The sequence below is a fragment of the Phyllobates terribilis genome, unplaced genomic scaffold, assembly GCF_046119375.1.
Source record: "Phyllobates terribilis strain yellow unplaced genomic scaffold, ASM4611937v1 Scaffold_1__5_contigs__length_1240528914, whole genome shotgun sequence".
Lineage (NCBI taxonomy): Eukaryota > Metazoa > Chordata > Amphibia > Anura > Dendrobatidae > Phyllobates > Phyllobates terribilis.
This window is the reverse complement of record NW_027362761.1, coordinates 1,145,526,401-1,145,548,299: the sequence shown is the minus strand read 5'-3', so window position 1 is coordinate 1,145,548,299 and position 21,899 is coordinate 1,145,526,401. Positions and strand designations below refer to the sequence as shown.

Below are 21,899 nucleotides of genomic sequence, written 5' to 3'. Positions count from 1 at the left end.
CCGCATTAACGACCACTCTCCGTCAATCTATAAGCAGCCAACCCCATTAACGACCCATCTCCGCCAATCTATAAACAGCCAACCCCATTAACGACCCATCTCAGCCAATCTATAAGCAGCTAACCCCATTAACTACCCATCTCCACCAATCTATAAGCAGCCAACCCCATTAACGACCCATCTCCGCCAATCTATAAGAAGCCTACCCGATTAAGGACCCATCTCCGCCAATCTATAAGCAGACAACCCCGTTAACGACCCCTCTCCTTCAATCTATAAGCAGGCAACCCCATTAACGACCCATCTCCGCAAATCTAGTAGCCAGAAAATGTATAACATTACACAACCATGTGACCACGAGATTTCCATTATAATTATTTTTATTAGTCTTCTGGCTCACACAATCAGGACAGGTCAATCGTCCATCACAAGTTTGACCTCATTGATTTTCTTCTCTAACCCCTTACTGGACAGCGTTAGCTCTGCATGCCGGCGCTTCAGATTCTCCAGGGTCTGTCTGAGTTCTTCAGCGGCGTCCACCTTATCCTCAAAGTCTCTGAGAAGAACCTTGTTACCCAGAAGGCCACACTTTTCCTTCAGTTTCAAGTTATCCATCCTCAAGCTATCTCTGGCCTGTTTAGTCTTTGTCAAAATGTCTCGTTTGTTGCCCACTAGAGCCTCCACCTCCATGAGTTTCTCTTTTTGCTCTTGATTCTCCGCTTGGACAAACTGGAGCTTCTCCTTGACGTGAGTGAGCACTTGCACTGTGTTGGTAATTTTCTTCCTGAGTTTCAGCAGCTCCTCGTTCCTTTCCTCGATCTTCTCGTTGTATGTTTGGTTTTCTATTTTCAGTTGCTCAAAATCAATAAGGTGCAGACTTTCGGCCAACTCCTCCTTGGAGCGGAGAGTGGATTCGTAGCGGTTGATGTGATTTTTCAGCTTGATGTTCTCTAGGCGGACTTGGATGACTTCCTTCTCCTTGCGTTCTTCCCTGGACTGTAATAAGTCGACTTCTTGGATGAGGGAGGAGGCGGCGTGCTTACCAGCTCCTTGCTTACTCAGGCTACACAGGGAAATCTTCTTCTTCTGTTCTTGGAAAGCCGCCCATTCCTTGTCCACCTTGCTCACAATGTCCTGGCACTGAGCCCTCAGCTCCTCCATCTGCTCCTGATGCAAAGAGGCTTCTTCTTTGTGCCTCCTCCTCATCTCCTCCAGGCTGGTCAGATACTTCAGGTAGCGTTGCTCCTGATCACTTGCGCGTTTTGATGTAGTCTCAGGACGGGTCTCTTCTCCTTTCTTCTTGCGGAAATACTCGTAGAGCTTGTGCTGGAGCTGAGCATTGTGCTGTAGGATCTTTTCACGTTCCTGGACCATAGCGTGGTACTGCTGGATCAGTTCTTCTTCAATTTGCTTCTCATGGACCATCTCCAGCAGCTCGTGGTCCTGGTTCTGCTCTACATTCTCCTGATCTTCTTTGTGTTCTTCTAGATGAGGATGAGTGTCTTCCTTGGGTTCCTGATCCATCTCAGAGGCATACTCTTCACTTAGGTTGCAGAATTGTGACGGGTCATCATTGGTGCCCTCCGGGTCTTCACCTTGCTGCTGTGATGAGCCAATCTCGCCATCTTCTTCCATTGCCTCATAGCTCGTTATGTGCCCAGTGCTAGGATCTCTGACACTCTCTGACTCGACAGAAGCTTCAGGGTCTCTGGTGACCTCTTGGCTGGTACTTGGGTCTCTAGTGCCCTCTTGGCTGGTACTTGGGTCTCTAGTGCCCTCTTGGCTGGTACTTGGGTCTCTAGTGCCCTCTTGGCTGGTACTTGGGTCTCTGGGGCCCTCTTGGCTGGTACTCGGGTCTCTGGTGCCGTCTTGGCTGGTACTTGAATATATGGAGCTCTCTGGTCTGTTGCTTGACTCGTTGGGACCCTCCCGGCTTGTATTTGGCTCTCTGGGGCCCTCCAGTCCGCTGTTTGATTTATTGGCACCCTCCGGGCTGGTATTCGGCTCTCTGGTACCCTCCAGGCTGGTATTCGGCTCTCTGGTACCCTCTAGGCTGGTGTTTGGCTTTTTGGTGCCTTCTTCAGTAGTACTTGTCTCTGTGGTGCCCTCATGGTTGGTTTTCGGATCCCTGGCACCATCTTTACCAGTGCCCGGCTCTTTGGCACCCTCCTGACCAGGTCCCGGCTCTCTCTCCCCCGCCTGGCTGGTACCTTGCTCTCTGGCAGCCCCTTGACCAGTGCCCGGCTGTATAATAGGCTGACGAATACCAGCAGGTGGTCTGTCACCGCCGCTCACGTCTTCCATGCTCCTGAGCCGTTGCCTTCTCCCGGACTAAACGGCTACAGCCTGTGTATTTACCTTTCTGTGGGTTTCCATGGAGACGCGTTCTGAGGGGAGGAGCCACGGTGCATCACTCGCTATATTACCAGAAGTTGATAGGTTAAAGGACAGTGACGTCATGAAACCCTAATCCAGCGACCAACCGTCAGAGCGCTTTGAGCGTTCAGCCTATGAGAGAGCAGACGTTTCCTGGAGCATGCGTAGAGCGGAACGAGCGGTGGGAGGCGGGTACCTTAGTGGTTGAGCTCAACAACAGCTCGGCGGCCAAGATGGCGGACCTGGGCAAGAAGTACTGCGTCTACTGCCTGGACGACGTGACAAGCCTGCGCATCCGCTGCACCGAGTGCCAGGACATCGAGCTGTGCACCGAGTGCTTCTCGGCGGGGGCAGAGATTGGCAATCACCGGCGGTGGCATGGATACCAGCTGGTGGACGGGGGGCGCTTCACTCTATGGGGGCCCGAGGCGGAGGGAGGCTGGACGAGCAGGGAAGAGCAGCTGCTGCTAGATGCCATCGAACAGTTCGGCTTTGGGAACTGGGTAAGTTGTGTCATGCGGCCTGTAGGTGGCGGTGGTGTGCGAGAGCACTACAACTCCCATCATTCCTGCAAATCTCTATTTTTTTTTTTTTTTTTTATTCTTCTCTCCATTCATTGTATTTTACTTTTGTATTTAATTTATTTTATATAACTTTTTCTATATATTTTCACATTTTTAAAGTTGATAAAATTGTTAACCCCTTCCTCCCACAGCCATTTTTTATTATTTGTGCTTTTTTTTCCCAATAGCCATAACTTTTATCTTATTTTTTCTTTCCTCTTTTTCTGTGTGGTTTTTTTTTTTTTTTTTTGCGGGACAAGTTGTAGTTTTGAGTGACGCCGTTTATTTTCTAATATAATGTAGTGAAAAATTAGGGGGGAAAAATCCAAGTGGTGGGAAAAAAGCATAATTTTACTGTGATTTTTATTTTTGGGGTTTCCTTTTCACGGCTTTCATTGTGCGGTAAAAACGGCCTAGTAATATATTTCTCCAGGTCAGAACAATTATGGCCGTGCCACATGTTGTAGTGGCTTAAAAAAAAAAGTGAACTTTAAAAAAAAATATATGAATAATAAAATAAATTAATTAATTAACTCTGAACCTTAAAATAAAAAAATAAGAAGGTAATTCAGAACTTTAAAAGAAAAAAAAAATTCTGAACTTTGTAAAAGAAAAAAGATATATATATATATATATATATATATATATATATATATATATATATAAATCTCTCTATATATACACACACACACACACACATATATATATATATATATATATATATATATATATATATATATATATATATATATATATATATATATATATATATATATATATATATATATGTGTGTGTGTATATATAGAGAGATTTATATATATTATTTTTTTTTTTTGGGGGGGGGGGGGTGTTGCCAGAAAATGACAAGACAAACCGATTGTATTTATTTTTTGTCTATGATGCTATGTTAGGATTTGTGTCATGGTGAGCTGAAGATTTTATTGGCTCCACTTTTGGGTAAATACAATGCTTTTATCTATGTCTCTTGTATGTTTTTTTTTGGGAGGGAGGGGTGCAGTGACCAAAAAAACCCTTTTTTTTTTTTTTTTGTCTCCTTCCATGGTTCACCTTGTGGATTAAATAATTCTACATTGTAATAGATTTGATTCTTACTTACAGTGAAATCTGCAGCGGCCAGATGATAGAGCATAGTGGATGGGATTTGTACAAATCCCCTGCCCACTATGTGTTGCCGTGCTCCTGCGGATCACCCGCGGAGACAGACATGCGGCGCGTCTTCACAGACCGCAGCATGTCTATTTCTCTTGCAGAGTCGCTGGTCTCCGCAAGAGAAATTCTACCAGTGCAATGGATAGGATGCGGTGAAGCCGCATGTGTTCAATGAACACATGCGGCTTAACCTGCGCGCAGCGCTTTGAACGCAGCATCAAGCATTCCTGATGGTGTGCACATACCCTGAAGGGATTCTGTCAGCACAGGATGACTGTTCCAACCAAGCACAGGCGCTCAGTGCATCGTGGCGTGGCCAGTCATTTAAGTTCTTGTTTTCCTTCTATCTCTGCTTCTATGAAGCCAGTGCTGTCAATCAAATAAGGGGGAGATAGATGGGAAAACAAGCAGGTGGCAAGGTGTCGTTATATGATTGGCCGTGCCATGATGTACTGAGCACCAGTGCTTGGTTTGAACAGTAATTCTGTGCTGACGATCCCTTTAACTAGTTAAACAGCAGTGATCGGAGCTAGCTCTGGTTGATGCCGTTAGAGGTAGGTGTCTGCCGTATAACCTACCCTGTATGGAGGGCAGACTATTGTCTTTTATATTTATTTTTTTATTAATATTGATTATGACATATATAAATTAAGGAGGTTCTCCAGCAACTAAATTAGTGGGTGTGTGTGTGTTGTTGTTGTTGTTGTTGTGTGTGTTTTTTTTTTAACAAACTGGTTCCAATCTCCTGCCGTTCCCAGGTTCCCCACCAGTTTCTGTGATTCCTAGTAGGTCCTAATGTTGGTGTAACCAGTCACATATTGGTCACTGCTGCAGCCAGTTATTGGCTAAAATGCTTTAGTGTACAGAGGCTGGTGACCTAGGAAGTGTTGGGAAGGGAGTAATATGAGCACTCCTTTATTATTTTACACTAGGGTTTCCGTGTAAATCTCTGAAATACATTATTCAGACCGAATCCCTGGCGGAAGATTCCCTGTAATGAGGCAGATGGAGACACCGTGGACGCTGTCTGCCCTGTGATCCCACGATGTCCATCTTTTTTATTAAGGGTGCATAAAAGTGCCGTCGTCTACAGTTTTGTGAACTTTTGAAAAAAAAGGACACCGCTAAACAAAGGCCAGATGGACCACAGAGTAACTCTGCTGCCTCATTATAGTGAATAGATCCCTTGGGATAGGGTTGTGGTTGGGATTTTTTCAAAAGTAAAGAAATAAAAATGATGATGATATGGTGACTAGTGCTGAGAGCAAGTGCTCACTACTTGAGTTTGCATCGGGTGCGCACAGAGTATCGCTGGTGCTCGAGTGACATGCTCGAGGCCCCCCATGTTTCGCAGCTGTTATACAGCAAAAAAAAAAAAAACACGAAAATCAAGCGGGGATTGCCTGCCATATACGAGCAATCCCCACATCTTTTTTTTGGATGTCTAACAACCATGAAACATGCGGGTGGGGACTCGAACATGTCAATTGAGCACTCGCGTTACTTGGTGCATCAAAATGTGCACTATACACCTTCCCTTCTGAACCCTGCCGTGCGCCCAAACAGTGGGTTTTCCCCGCATATTGGGTATCTGCTTATTCAGGAGAAGTTGCACAACAACTTTTGGGGTCCATTTTCTCCTCTTAACCTTGTGAAAATAAAAAATTGGGGCTAAAAGATCATTTTTGTGGAAAAAGTTAGAATTCTTTATTTATTTAATTCGCATTGCGTCGCAAAACGCAGCATGACCATTTCTATCGCAATTCCGCTGCAAATTCGCGGCCATTGAGGAACATTGAAATGCAGCAAACCCGCAGGTATATGTGGATTTGCTGCATTTCAGTTAAATTCAATGGCCGCGAATTTGCAGCGTAATCGCGGTGCGTGTGATACCCAGGATGAAGAGGAGACTACAACTCCTCCTCATACCGGCTACCCCGCGGTGAAAAAAAGAAATAAACAAAACCTGTACATTCACCTCTCCGGCTGCCCCCGGTCTGCTCCCGGCCACGTTCTCTCTCCTTGGCGTCCCGCGGTGTACTGTCAGGACCTGCGGTGACGTCATTTGTCACCTGATTGTCACGCGACCGCTGACGGCGGCGGTCAGGTGATGGTCGCGTGACCATCAGCTGACTAAATGACGTCACCGCAGGTCCTGACAGCACACTGCAGGACCCCGAAGAGAGAGGACGTGGCCAGGAGCAGACTGGGGGCCGCCGGAGAGGTGAGTATACAGATTTTGTTTATTTTTAACGTTTTAATTCTCTTTTTTTTACTATAGATGCTGCATTTAAAGCATCAGTTGTTCACACATTATAAATCCATGCCGGTTGCATGGATTTATATTGTGTGACCAACTTGTCAAGCACTTTTCCAAGTGATGCTCAAAATCGGTTGGAAAACTGCTTGAAAAAACGCATGTAAATCTGCATGCGGTTTTTTTTCTGCCAGAGAGAGGCAAAAACGCTCTGCATCAAATCTGCTACGTGGGCACATAGCCTGAGGGTTCCAGAGCTAAATTGAACAGGAAGGGGGACAATGGACAGCCTTGTCTCGTTCCTTTTTCCAAGGGAAAGGGAGTGGACAAAAAGCCTGGAGTGTAAACCTGAGCCTTTGGAGATGCGTATAAATTACGTATGTAGTTAAAGAAGGGGCCTGTTAATGACATTTTTGTTAGTACCTTATATAGCCATTCCCAATTTATGTTATCAAAGGCCTTTTCTGCGTCTAATGAGATGATTGCTGGGGAGTTTTTTAAGTTAGGTGAGGTGTGGATTTTACCTAGAACCAAGAGTACCTTTCTTATATTCAAAGTAGCTGATCGGCCCTTAATAAAACCCGCTTGAGCAGGAGATATCAGGTTGGGCAATATGGAGGCCAGTCTATCTGCCATTATTTTGGACATGATGTTGATATCTGCATTAATGAGAGAGATTGGCCTATAAGAACTGGAGGACACAGGGTCTTTATCTGGCTTTAATAATTTAATATACAGTACAGACCAAAAGTTTGGACACACCTTCTCATTTAAAGATTTTTCTGTATTTTCATGACTTTAAAAATTGTACATTCACACTGATTCCCTGTAATGAGGCAGATATAGGCCACTGTGGATGCCGTCTGGCCTGTGATCCCACGGTGTCAGTTTATTTAGGCGTGCATAAAAGTGCGGTTGGCCACAGTTTTGTGCACTTCTGAAAAAAAGGACACCGCTAAGAGTGTGCAAAGCAGTCATCAAAGCAAAAGGTGGCTACTGTGAAGAACCTAGAATATAAGACATATTTTCAGTTGTTTCACACTTTTTTGTTAAGTATATAATTCCACATGTGTTAATTCATAGTTTTGATGCCTTCAGTGTGAATGTACAATTTTCATAGTCATGAAAATACAGAAAAATCTTTAAATGAGAAGGTGTGTCCAAACTTTTGGTCTGTACTGTATGCCATGTTTGCGGATGGAAAAATGGGATAAACTTGAGATTTTATTAAAGATCGGCACCAACATTGGGGAGATTTCTACCACCAGCGATTTAAGGAATTCGTTCGTATAGCCATCAGGGCTGGGGGGCTTTGTTTAGACTCAAGTTTTTAATTTTATTGGTGACCTCCTCTGCGGATATAGGTTTATTCAGCATGCACCTTTGTTCCTCTGAGAAGGTGGGCAGCTTTACCTTGTCCAGGAGTGTAAGTGTGGCGGAGGGGGTTTGTTTTGGGTTTTGTATAGGTCTTCTAGGTCTTTATAAACCGAGCCTAAGATCTCCTTTATTGTTTTAGGGTTGGTGTGAATCTCTCCTTTTGAGTTTCTTAGCTGGAATATTCCTTGTGGTTTCTTCATTCCTTTAGCTAAATTAGCTAGCATCAGTCCTGGCTGAATTCCAAATCTATAGAAGTAGGTTTCTGACTTAGAAAGATTAAAATTTTTCCCTTAAATCTGCATAGAGATTAAATTGTGTCTTTTTGTGACCAGTGTTCCTTATTTATGAGGGATGGGTCAAGTAAGAATTTGGTGTAGGCTCGTTTTAGCTCAGTGGAGAGTTCACTATATTTTTTAAGCATTTTTTTTTTTTATTTTCTGGGAAAATGTATATGCCAGAATTTTCCCCTGAAGTACCGCCTTCGCCGTCTCCCCTAAAAGCATAGGGTCATCCTGGTGCACCGAGTTATCCGGGATGATCTCCTGCCACCATAGTTTGAGAGAGAAGATGAACGATTCCTCTTTGCAAAAGTAGTTAGGAAATCTCCAAAGAAAGTCAGAGCCCCGGGGAAGGTCTTGGATAACTGAATAGTTACTGGGGCATGATCTGATATGACTATGTCAGTAATATGTAATTAATTTGGATACCATAGAGGGGGAGACAAGTACTGTATATAGTCGATCCGAGACCATGAATCATTTGCTTGTGAAAAGTGAGTATATTCTCTGTTACTAGGGTTGAGAAGTCTCCAGGAATCCGTCAGCTAACAGGCAGACATAAGGGGCAAAAGCTCTTTGTCATGAATAGTTATTGTTTGACGGGCACCTGTGATATTTTCCCTATCCTCAGGAACTGAGGCCACCGAGTTGAAGTCACCTCCCGCTACTTTATTAGGATTGGAGTCCAGTAGGAGTTTAGTCTCCAGTTGTTCCCTGCATTGGGGGCATATATGTTGTAGATAGAGAAAACCCCCTCCAGCGTAGATATTATTAGGTGGGCCAGTCTACCCTCATTGTCTGTTGGCTAATGATTTGGTGTGTGTAATGTTTATTAATGAGGATTAGGACCCCAGCTCTTCTGTCCACTGAAGGGGAACCATAGACACTACCCACCCATAGTTTCTTCATCCTGGGGAAATCAACTTCTGGAAGGTGCGTCTCCTGTAGGAGGGCTATATCCGGTTTTAGGCGTTTTAAATGCCGAAGGATTTTCATGCGTTTTTGGGGGGGTCTCAGTCCTTTAACATTCCTGGTCACAATAGTCCTATTCAGAGTTGAAGTAGGTAAGTATAACTGGAGAGACAATCATATGGCTATGATGGCATGCAGTTAGATTACATAAAAGAAAGCAAGAACGAACAAGAAAACAAACATAGAATTCAGCCTTATATACTAAATTTGAACAGTAAGTAACATATATAACACAACATATTAGTCCCAGCAAGAGTGGGAACATTTTGCTCCATCTTGCCGGGAAGGACCTTTTTCCTGGGCTTCACTTCTGCCCGACCATGTGTATATAACTACTAGTAATTCCGTCATTTCCATTATGTTGTATTTCTTTCCTTTGTCCATGCTTTCGCCTCACCCTCACCTCTCCCCCTTCCACCAAATGCAATATGTCAACAAAGCCCCAAAAATTCGGAGATGAAGGGGGCAAAAGTTCCGATAATAATATGACAAATAAGACGACAGTCTACCTCAGTATGTCTGCAAGGAAGGAAAATCATTTCTTATTTAACTTTACTTGTCGTCTTATTATTATTTTTCTGTTCTCCTTTGCGCACCCGGTTCGTAGATCCTTCTGGGGTCTGTGAGTAGTGGGACCTGTTGTCCATTTGTGGGGGTCGTTTTAGGTTGTCTCTTGGGCACAACAGCTTGTTGACAAAGACCTCCGCCTTGTCAGGTGAAATAAATTCCCGGAAGGATCCATCTGAATCTTTCAATCATAATGTGGCTGGGTATCGGAGTTGGAAGCGGATTTTTTCTTTATGGAGTCTGGTGCAAATGGGGCTGAAAGCCTTGCGTTTTCTGGTTACCTCTATGGAATAGTCTTCAAAAAACAAGACTTTATGACCCTCTGGTCAACTTTTAACCCTTATAACTTCCTAGCAAAAAAAAATAAATTTTGGTTCCAAAAGCCTTTTTGAACCTGATGGAAATGCTTCATAGGCATAAATGAAGCAGGACGGAGGAGACGGCAGTCAGGCTCATTCTTCCAGATGGAGTATGGTCTGTTTTTTCACGGCCTTAGACTCCTGTTCTGGAAGTGAGCGGCAACGGAGAACTCCTTAAGTTCTGGTTAATCCAAAATAGATCTGACAAAGTGATGACCCCAGAGGTCGCCCTTACCTTTACTAGGGAAATGGCAATAGAGGTGCAACTACTGGTCAGATCTGCCATCAAGGTGACCTCTTGCCCCCTCCACCCATCCTCCCGCTGTAACGCTGGTGATATAGTCTGGCTGTCCAATAGGAAATAATATGGACCTGGATCATTATCAGCGCAAGGCTACACCAGTATTTCCCATACAAGGTGGCACTAGTCTACAGTTATGGAGACGTCCGTCATTACCACCACTGCAGCCTACAGTCCCTGATGTTGCATATAGGGTCACTGAAGTCCTGCTGTCAGCTGTGTCCCTGCTTGTCCATTGTACATCCCAAAGACATGAGTGGAAACAATAGCAGCCAAAATAAAATTGTCCATTGTCACGGCAACAGCTGCACTGAATAATGGACTGTCCCGTACCTGCTGTCCAGGCTGATGTTACGTGGGGATAAGATATAAGGAGGGTGTTGATGGAGCTCCTACCTGTAACATAATCTATGGCAGCATCGCACAGGAGGCTCGTATTCAGAAAAGTTGAACTCTCTACCTGCAGATGGCCATACTTAAGAACACTAAAGTATGACCATGTGCTTGCAATCTTAAAGGGGTTTTCAGAAATATTGTGTTCCCAGGGGCAGTTTGTTGAAAAAAAAAAAAAAAATTACTTTACTCATCCTCCCCAGGTCCAGAGTCTAATCTCCACCTCTGCCCTCAGTCTGTTGTCTGCAGCGCTAGTGTTAGATCAACAATGCAGCATCCCATCAGTAAGCTCAGCATTTACAGGGGCAGAGGTCATCGATTTGCTGCGGTAATGGACCCAGGGATGGTGGGTAAACTACTTTTTTTTTTTTTTTTTTTTTTAAACTACAAAAAATTTGCTGTGGACACAACTTTCCTGAAAAGGAAAAAGCCTCTTTTTAAAGAGAATATAATCTGAAAACGACCTAGTGTTTACATCAAGTTTTTTTGTATTTAAATGTATTTTTTAAAAAAACATTTTGGCAATGTTTTTTTTTTTCCCCATATTGCTATCTTTATTAAAAATTATAAATCTTGCAGTTTTCACACTAGCCAGTTTTGTTTCAAGAAATGCACATGTACATTAGTAGCAATGAACAAACTCTGAGGTTGTTTTGTAATGAAGCAGCTAATGAGCGTGTGCAAAGGTGAGCTGTGATATCAAATATTGTGATTGGTGAATCCTTTGTCAGCTGTGTATACAGGTCTTATCAGTCATTGTAATCCTGCCTCTTATGATAAGGAGCCTGCTGAAAACTTTTCCTGAAAGGACAAGAAGTATGAGTCTGAAAAATATCCCCAGTGTCCAGTGTCAAAATTGCAAAATTACTGATTTTATTTTTTAATAAAGATTGTTATGGAAAAAAATATTGCCAAAAATTGTTTCTAAATACATGAAACATAAAAAAAAAAATTATTTAAAAAAAAAAAAAAAAGGTCATTTTCTGATAACACATTCCCTTTACGGCGAGATCGGCTGATAGTCGGTATATGGCGGCTTCCTGATTATAGAAGCCAATGTAATGGGATATTAATGCAGATTTGGGAACATTTAGCAGAAAAATTACAGGGGGTTTTACAAAATTAAAAATAATAAAGTATCCCCATGTCAGTGAGCTGATTCTGGCAGAAGTCCATTATGGCACAAAGCTTCTTTTTTTTTTTCAGTCTCCTTTTTTATTTTTTTGCTGAAGGGGGTTGGAGCCACCTGCCCTGATGCCAGTCGCCATCACCCATAAGAGCCTTGTATCTTGCCATTTTGAATAGACTTTCCTCATTTGTGAGATCTCTATTCAGAAGACAAAGGCTCCACACAGATCGGTGGCAGACCCCTCCTCAGGGTGGGGGAGTCACCATTGATGAGATTGAGGTCTGGGGATTTTCACTTCTTTTTATTGACTTAATAGCAGAACGTCTTCGTACACATAACCATTGAAAGGACGCCGGCTTTCTTCATTATGCCACTGGTGCCATCTTACAATCTGCAGTAAGAGGAGCAACAATTGGCTGTAGATGTAAACTGTATCTTTATGTGCCTGGAATTGATGAACATTGCAGGGTAAAAGTGATCCAAACTAATCTGGATGATATGCTAGACAAGTTTGAACCCTAAAGGTATGTTCACAAACTGCTTTTTTTTTTAAATTACTCTGCATGAAAAACGCAGACTACGGTCCATAAAACCTCAATGTAAGTTGTGCGCTTTTTTTTTCTTTTTTTTTAATACATTTTTGGTGAAGTTTTTGCTGCCAACCCATTTTTGATTTCGATGGGGGTGAAACCTGCTGTAAAGAATTGACATGCTGTAATAAAAAAAAAAACTAAACAAGAAAGCAGGTAAAATGAAACAGGTAAAATGAAAAGAAAAAAACGCAAGGAAAATAACGCAGTGTGAATGAAGTTTTGAGATCTTGGATGGTATTTCTATTTTGCTGTCACTGTAAAATGCAGCATATACAGTTGAAACCAGAAGTTTCCATACTCTATATAAAAAGACACATCTGCATGTATTTCTCAATTTCTGACATGAAATCAGAATACACTTTTCCCGTTTTAGGTCAGTTAGGATTACCATCATTTTTTATATTTGCCAAATGGCAGAATAATGAGAGAGAGAGAATGTTTATTACTGCAAAGTCAAAAGTTTACATACACTAAGATTACTATGCCTTTAAACAATTCTCGACTGCCCATATGACAATGTCATGTGTTTGGAAGCTTCTGATAGTTTTTTTTTTTTTTTTTTTTGGCAACATCTGAGTTAATTAGAGACACACCTGTGGATGTATTTTAATGCGCACCTGAAACACACTGCTTCTTTGTGTAGCATCATGGGAAAGTCTAAACAAATCAGCCAAGATATCAGGAAGAGAATTGTGGACTTGCACAAGTCCGGCTCATCCTTGGGTACAATTTCAGGATACCTGAAGGTGCCTCATTCATCTGTACAAACAATTATACGCAAATACAAACAAGATGGGAATGTCCAGCCATCATACCACTCAGGAAAGAGATGGGTTCTGTGTCCCAGAGATGAATGTGCTTTGGTCTGACATGTGCATATCAACCCAAGTACAAAAGAAAGACCTTGTGAAGATGATGGCAGAAGCTGGTAAGATTGTGTCAATAACCACAGTGAAATGAGTACTGTATCAACATGGGCTGAAAGGCCACTCTGCCAGGAAGAAGCCATTACTCCAAAAGAAACCTACAAAAGCCAGATTAATTTTTGCAGATGCACACAGGAACAAAGACCTTAATTTTTGGAGACCTGTCCTGTGGTCTGATGAAACTAAAATTGAACTTTTTGGGCATAATGACCATCGTTACGTTTGGAGGAAAAAGGCAGAAGATTAGAAGCCTAAGAACACCATCCCAACTGTGAAACATGTGGGTGGCAGCAACAGTTGTGGGGTTGTTTTGCTGCAGGAGGGACCGGTGTACTTCACAAAATAGATGGCATCATGAGAAGAGCAGATTATGTGGCAATACTGAAGCAACATCTCAAGACATCAGCCACGAAGTTAAAGCTTGGGCGGAAATGGGTCTTCCAAATGGACAATGACCCGAAGCATACTGCCAAAATGGTAACAAAGTGGCCAAAGTATAACAAAGTCAATGTTTTGGAGTGGCCATCACAAAGCCCTGATCTCAATCCTATTGAAAATGTATGAGCAAAGCTGAAAAGGCTGCGAGCACGGCGACCTACAAACCTGGATCAGTTACACCAGTTTTGTCAGGAGGAATGGGCCCAAATTCCAACCAACTATTGTGAGAAGCTTGTGGAAGGGTATCCCAAACGTCTGACCCAAGTCATTCAGTTTAAGGGCAATGGTATCAAATACTAATGAAATGTATGTAAACTTTTAACTTTTAATAAAAATGCCTTAAGGCTATGTGCCCACGATGCAGAAATGCTCAGGATTTTTTCCTGAGCGTTTCTGCATCTCCCTGGCAGAAAAAAAACGCATGTGGATTGTACATGCGGATTGTACATCTGTTTTTCCTGCCAGGGACATGCGGATGTGAAGCGTTCTTCACATGCATTTCCGCATGCGGGTTGTAAAGCGCTTTCCAAGAGATTTTAGCATCACTTGGAAAGTGCTTGTGAACTTGGTCACACTATATAAATCCATGCAACCGGCATATATAGTGTGACCGAAAGAATGGTAAAAAATAAATCTATACTTACCTTCTGATGGCCCCCGGAGTCTTGTTTCGCTCCGTCCTGGCTTGCCGGCAGCTCGCGGTACACTGAAGGACCTGCCGTCACATGACTGAATGACGTCAGCGCAGGTCCTTCAGTCCACAGCGCGCTGTCGGCAAGCCAAGACAAGCGCACCGCGGGCCATCCGAAGGTAAATATAATATTTATTTTTTTATTTTATTCTTTTTTTTTTTTTACAGGTTCTATGGTACCCGGGTCCGGAGGAGAGTCTCTTCTCCTACACAACCTGGGTACCATCCGCACATAGAAACACATATTATCCGTGTGAGCAAATATGCTGACACGGATATTATGCGTTTCAATGCAAGTCAATGGCGGCAATTACGCTGCGTGTCCGCAAAATTAATGGGCATGCTGCGTATTTTTCCGCAATGATAATCCGCAGCGGAAATTTCCTCAGCATATGCACAGCACATGCGGATTATTATTGGGGACCATGGCAGGCCTTCTACCATGCGTTTTCTAAGCATTTTTGCCGCTGCGGAAACGCTTAAACGCATTGTGGGCACACAGCCTTAAACATTCTCTATCTTCTCTCTATCTCTATCTTCTCTCTATCGCTATCTTCTCTCTATCGCTATCTTCTCTCTATCGCTATCTTCTCTCTATCGCTATCTTCTCTCTATCGCTATCTTCTCTCTATCGCTATCTTCTCTCTATCGCTATCTTCTCTCTATCGCTATCTTCTCTCTATCGCTATCTTCTCTCTATCGCTATCTTCTCTCTATCGCTATCTTCTCTCTATCGCTATCTTCTCTCTATCGCTATCTTCTCTCTATCGCTATCTTCTCTCTATCGCTATCTTCTCTCTATCGCTATCTTCTCTCTATCGCTATCTTCTCTCTATCGCTATCTTCTCTCTATCGCTATCTTCTCTCTATCGCTATCTTCTCTCTATCGCTATCTTCTCTCTATCGCTATCTTCTCTCTATCGCTATCTTCTCTCTATCGCTATCTTCTCTCTATCGCTATCTTCTCTCTATCGCTATCTTCTCTCTATCGCTATCTTCTCTCTATCGCTATCTTCTCTCTATCGCTATCTCATGACAGATGATTTACAAGAAGGGGCCGCAGCACAAAATATATAGCTCAGTCCTCCAAAAGTGAGACCTTAATTGGAGAGGAGGACCCCCCGCTCTGAGGTCTATTCCCTGTTGAGACTCATGGTCTGGGGTCCAGCATGCTGATATGCAGCCTGCATCTGGGTGATAACCGGCTCCTAAGCTCTCTCTCTCTCATTATTCTGCCATTTGGCAAATTAAACATGGTAATCCTAATTGACCTAAAACGGGAAAGGCAGTGTTTTTCTTTCTGGACACATATATGCCATAAATGTCCCAGATGAGAATATTCTTATCGAAGTGTAATTTTTGGAAATGGCAGAACCATGAATGCCCTCCCAGCCTTGGAGGTGAAATCCACTCAAAATATTGAGGTCTATTTACCCTGTAACATAATTGTGAATGAGAGTTCTTGGTAATGTTAATTTCGCAATGTAAATAGGCAATTTATTCCCCACAGGAAGGAGCAAAGCACTTGTTCTTTGGGTGAAGTGATCTTTTGTGCTCATTGTTCTCGGCAGCACATAGTGTTGTTTAAACAGGGGAGAAAATGGCAGCCTATGCGCACAGTGATTTATTACTGATTGTTCAGGGTGCCTTTTTTAGGCTATGTGCCCACGATGCAGAAACGCTTAGGATTTTTTCCTGAGCGTTTCTGCATCTCCCTGGCAGAAAAAACGCATGCGGATTGTACATCTGTTTTTCCTGCCAGGGACATGCGGATGTGAAGCTTTCTTCACATGCATTTCCGCATGCCGGTTGACAAGCGCTTTCCAAGAGATTTTAGCATCACTTGGAAAGTGCTTGTGAACTTGGTCACACTATATAAATCCATGCCGTTTGCATGGATTTATATAGTGTGAACTTAAAGAATGGTAAAAAAAAAATAAATCTATACTTGCCTTCCGATGGCCCCCGGAGTCTTGCTTCGCTCCGTCCTGGCTTGCTGGCAGCTAGCAGCACACTGAAGGACCTGCCATCACATGACTATGACGTCAGCGCAGGTCCTTCAGTCCACCGCGAGCTGCCGGCAAGTGAAGACAAACGCAGTGGGGGCCAGCCGAAGGTAAATATAATATTTATTTTTTATTTTATTCTTTTTTTTCACAGGTTCTATGGTACCTGGGTCCGAAGGAGAGTCTCCTGTCCTCCAGACCCGGGTGCCATCCACACATAGAAGTGCATATCATCCATGGGTGCAAATGTGCTGACACGGATAATATGCATTTCAATGCAAGTCAATGGCGGCGATTACGCTGCGTGTCCGCAAAATGAATGGACATGCTGCGTATTTTTGAGCGCATCAATAACGCTGTGGAAAAATCCGCAGCATGGGCATTGAAATTGCGGCTTCTCATTGGGGACCATGGGGGGCGGATTACCAAGTGTTTCCCAAGCGTTTATGCTGTGTAAATTCCGCAGCATAAAGGCTTGAAAAATTCTTCGTGGCCACACAGCGTTAGAGCAGCCAACTTGTGTAAAGACACTATTAAGTAACCACCGATCAGTAAATAATTACCGATCAGCGGTCATTTACCACCTCAAAATCTGGTGTGTAATGGACCCTTAGTACCTAGTTACTGCAGAACCTAGAAGCAAACTTTTATCTTGGGACCTGCAGATCTATCACCCCGGCTCGATCCTGATAATGATTGCAGTTTACGTGTGTCTATGTGCATGCTTCCTGTTGGCAGCTCTTTGATCTTGGCGACTTCAACTATGTTTTTGACTCGCTCCAACATGGCGTTTCTGGTTGTGTTCCAATTCATGATCTGTGGATATTGGTTGTGTTGTCAGCTATGTACCTTATATATTATACCACTTGGCTAATGTGATTTTTTTTATTTTGTCTCTCCAATCAGGAGGATATGGCTGCCCATGTGGGTGCGAACCGGACTCCGCAGGAAGTGATGGAGCACTACGTCAGCATGTACATCCATGGGAACCTCGGCAAGGCCTGCATACCGGACAATATTCCTAACAGGGTAACGGACCACACCTGTCCTACAGGTGGTCCCCTGTCCCCCAGCCTGACCACTCCATTACCTCCCTTAGACATCACCGTGCAGGAGCAGCAGCAGCTGGGGTACATGCCGCTGCGCGACGACTACGAGATCGAATACGATCAGGATGCCGAAACGCTGATCAGCGGCCTGTCTGTCAATTACGACGATGACGACGTTGAAGTAGAACTTAAAGAATCTTGTGTGGATATGTATGTCCGGAAACTGAAAGAACGGCAAAGGAGGAAGAACATCGCCCGGGACTATAACTTGGTACCAGCATTTTTGGGAAAAGAAAAAAAGGATAAAGAGAAGCCTGCCAAAAGGAAAGTCTCGAAAGAAGAGAAGGAATTGCGGTTAAAACTAAGGTCGCTCTATCAGTTTATGTCCTGTAAGGAAATCGAGGACTTCTTCGAGAACATGCACAAAGAGCGAATGCTGAGGGCAAAACTTCGAGAACTACAGAGGTATCGGCGAAACGGCATCACCAAGATGGAAGAGTCGGCAGAGTACGAAGCCGCCCGCCACAAGCGGGAAAAGCGGAAAGAGAATAAAAACACTGCAGGCAACAAGAGAGGAAGGGAAGACGGCAAAGAGGGAGAATTTGCTGCCATCGAAAACCTTCAGGGTTTCGAGATGTTATCGGACAGGGAGAAAGTTCTGTGCAGTTCTTTGAATCTGAGCCCAACCCGTTACCTGACTGTCAAAACCATCATCATTAAGGACCACCTTCAGAAAAGACAGGGGATCCCATCAAAGAGCCGTCTTCCCAGCTACTTAGACAAAGTCCTAAAAAAAAGGATTTTAAACTTTTTGACCGAGAGCGGCTGGATATCTCGGGACGCTTCGTGAAGGGGTTTTTTTTTTCACAAATGTTGTTTTTTTGTTTTTTTTTTAATATATATAAACAATAACTATAATATATAAAAGCCTTGTACAGACGGAGACGTTTCTTGTATATATTTTTTAAATACACACTTTTGTTTTATTTGTACAGCGATTTATTTTTCACACGCGTTAGAATGAAAGCCACGGGTCTCTTTTCCAATACTAAAGAGGTGCTACCTAATTTCTAAAACAACAGAAGTTTATCTTTATTGGGGCATTTACGGAATAAGGAATTAATGAGCAAAAGTGCCAAGAACTTGTTTCTAAGTAGGGTGTCGTCTATTTTATTTATTGAAAAAACTTTTGGCTGTGAAGGATCGGGAAATGGTAACATATCAAGGGGTATATTATTTGTGACAGTGGTGGCACCCGGCAGGCCATGCAGACGGGATAGGTTGGGTGGTCCTCATGGTGATACCGCCATCGAATGGTACTTCATGTCCACAGTGTGACCCCCGCCAGTGAGCGCACGTGGGCCGAGTATACCACTTTTACGTCCAGACACAATTCATTGGCCACGGGTGGCTATTTGTATTTTGCACTGCTCTACATGATGAATCCCACCTTCTGCACTGTGACTGTTAGAGATTAACAAAACCTTAAAATTATTACTTTTAAAAAAAAATTCTATAAAGTTTTTGGGAAGATTGTTATCAGGTCTGTTGTAAGTTTACCATATAAGTTGTGTTTTTTTTATTAATTGCACACACAAGTATTTTATCAAGAGCATACGCTGCCACATGGGTGCTTGGGGGGAAATCTTAAACGGCATGGACACCTTCAGGGGTGTAAACTTTTTTATTTATTTTTTTTCCCTTTTCTTACTAGAAAGTAATTTTTATTATTTGAGTTTCACTTAAAAAAAGTTTGCTGTTTTGGCTTTTACTGGCCCTTTTTTTTTTCCTTGCTCATCTTGGCTGCAGAATAAGTAAACTGAGAATCTGTCCGTACAGAGAGTTTGCTACTCTATTATCTGGTTGTTTTTTTTTGGGTTGATTTCTGACCCAATGAGTGTTCAGCTCAACTTTGTTGTGCTCCTACAGCAGTTCAGCAAGAGACAGATAAGAGATACAAACTGTCCCTTGTCATAATGAACTCGCTGACAGATTCTCCATTACATCAATGTGCAGAAGAGGTGAAAAACTTTTAAGGATAATTAGAAAACTTTTTAGTCCAAAATACTTTCCATATTCTTTTTTTTTTTTTTCTCTTGTCCACTGATTTTTATTTTTTTTGCCCACCCCATCTTGAAAATGGGATGACGCAGAAGAGGCAGCGCTTGGGGCTCATCTTTATTTCGATGGGGAGAGGAGAGAAAGCGACTGCCAGACGTGATCTAAGGGATCGGCATATTGAAAACCAATCTGTCCATAAATGTAGCGAGGCTTCCGTACGTACTCAGTCTGGCTTTTCTTTTCTTGTGTGCGGCTAGCTTTACGCTGGCCACGCACTGACGTTTTATGGCCCAGTCTTGTGACTTGTACTGGCGCTGGTTGGCTTTGTGGCCATATTAGAAGGGTTATACCTTGGAAACATCATATGTTTTTGATTAACAAATTGGCATATGAGGGCATCACTTATCGCTACCCTAAAATAAAATAAAGTGCGCTCCTTACTGAAGAGAGGAGTTAGAAATGGCCACTATGATCCTGTTGTATATCACTTTGATATTACTTTTGTTTTTTCTTACCTGTCCCTCTAAAAACCCCAAATTTTATATAAATTTAAAGATTATATGTACACCGAGTGCGTACCCTATTTCTTTCGTAATTATATGTACAGAATTTGTTCTTACGCTTCCGATTTTTTTTTTTTTATTTAATATGAAGAGGAGTATATTAATAGGGCAACAAAATGTCATGGCAGTGAAATTAAAGGGAAACTCATACTATGCATCGATACATTCTATCTTTTGCCCACTATAGACAATTGATTTAATATTCTAAATGATGGAAATGATTGAAAAATCAATTGTAGAATTTTTTATTTATTTATTTTTTTTTTTGTTTTGTTTTTTTTTTACCAGTCATTTTGTGCAACTTGAAGATGTTGGCTTTGATGTATTGGTGACTTGTTAATCATGAAAGTTGGATGTGTCATTTGTTACTTAGTACTGCTGGGATCTGGAAAGGTTTACCCAGCGTATTCCTGTCTGGCTTTGTGCCCATCTTTCCAGTTGACAGAAGAATAGGGTATACAGGACTTTCTTTTAGACTTGAGAAAAATGATTCCTAGGACCCTGGTCCAACGGCCACGTCTGTACTCCGTGCTGCCGAACCCGAGCCCTGCTACCGCCTGCTTCCCCAGCTCCACTTTTGATTAGTAGGCCTGGCCCTTTGATGTTGGCCAGACTTACTAGTCAGAAGAGATGCCACAAGTAGGAGAAGGTTTGCAAGGCTCTGGTCTGGTGGTCTCTCTAGAGGGGTCCTGTTAATCATTTCACTCAATTCTACTTTCTATCCAAAAGTTTGTCCGATTCGGGGGAAAAAAAACAGTATTGAGACCCCTGTGATGTGGCCCACTGGCATGTGGCATGCTCTTAAGTTTCTAAAAGTTGCTTTGATCTCTATGGAGTGTTGGCCTGGTTTATGTTGAAGGACACTTTTTCAGGTGGGATGAAGATGGGGGGGGGGGGTCAACTGAATAACACTTGTAACTTATTTGGGATGTGTTTCTTGCTGAATTAAAACACTCGGGCTCTTCTGCTTTGACTTGTCTTCTAAATCAAGTGGAGGACTATATTTTATCCATTCTTTGGAAGAGATAGGAGAAGGTCGGTGAATATTCCAGCTTGTCTTTTTTTATTCCGTTTTTTTGTCTCCTGTGGGTTGAGTTTTCGGAGCTTCATTGGTATTTGTTGAACTAGAGACGTGTTTTATATGGGATTCTTTTAAGTTGACACAACATCTCCATTGATCTTTGCTCGTAATATCCTGGACATGTCGCTTTTTTTCCTCTCAGACCTCCATAGAAGGCCTCTCACCCCTGAAACTGCAATCTGCGCACAAGTGTCTTTTCATTTAGCAGAAGACTTTGATTTGGCTTAATATTCTACCCCATGCATCAGTGCTCATTAAAGACATTGCATCATCAGAAAATGATCTACTGTTTCATTCTATTCTTTACGTTTAAAAAAAAAAAAAAAAAAAAAATCTTGGAATTTTTACACTATTTTAGGCCCATACTTTGTTGTTTACATGCACATTAGCAGCAATAGACTGACTCAACCGCTGTCTTTTAAATTGAAGCCCAATGCCCTTTGCACACGCTCATTAGATGCAAGGGAATGGAGCTGAGACCGCCTATTATGGTTGGTAGATATTGGTTTATATCAGTTGTGTATAGAAGCATTATCTGTCATTGCAATCCTGCCTCTGATGATAATGAGACTTCTGCAAAGTCATCTAAAGTCCCAGTGATCAGTGTGAAAATTGCACGATTTTGGTCTAATAAATAAATTACATTTTAATAATTAAAACAAAGACCTTTTTTTTAAAACATAGGTGATTTTCTAATTATGCTTTCCCTTTAGAAGGACGGACCCGGCTTTCTGCCTCTTGGTGCACC

At 42.5% G+C, this 21,899-nt stretch overlaps 2 protein-coding genes across 2 annotated transcripts; one reads left to right on the top strand and one right to left on the bottom strand.

Moving 5' to 3' along the window:
* Positions 1-374: 374 nt before the first annotated feature.
* CFAP184 (cilia and flagella associated protein 184) lies at positions 375-2,824 on the bottom strand. The gene has a single exon (XM_073647965.1). It carries the CDS (start codon positions 2,302-2,304, stop codon positions 415-417), a length of 1,890 nt encoding a protein of 629 aa, XP_073504066.1. The 5' UTR covers positions 2,305-2,824; the 3' UTR covers positions 375-414.
* Positions 2,554-20,915, top strand: TADA2B (transcriptional adaptor 2B). The gene is made up of 2 exons (XM_073647979.1): positions 2,554-2,879; positions 17,304-20,915. The coding sequence occupies exons 1-2, from the start codon at positions 2,610-2,612 to the stop codon at positions 18,294-18,296; spliced, it is 1,263 nt and encodes a 420-aa protein (XP_073504080.1). The 5' UTR covers positions 2,554-2,609; the 3' UTR covers positions 18,297-20,915.
* The last annotated feature ends 984 nt before the right edge of the window (positions 20,916-21,899 follow it).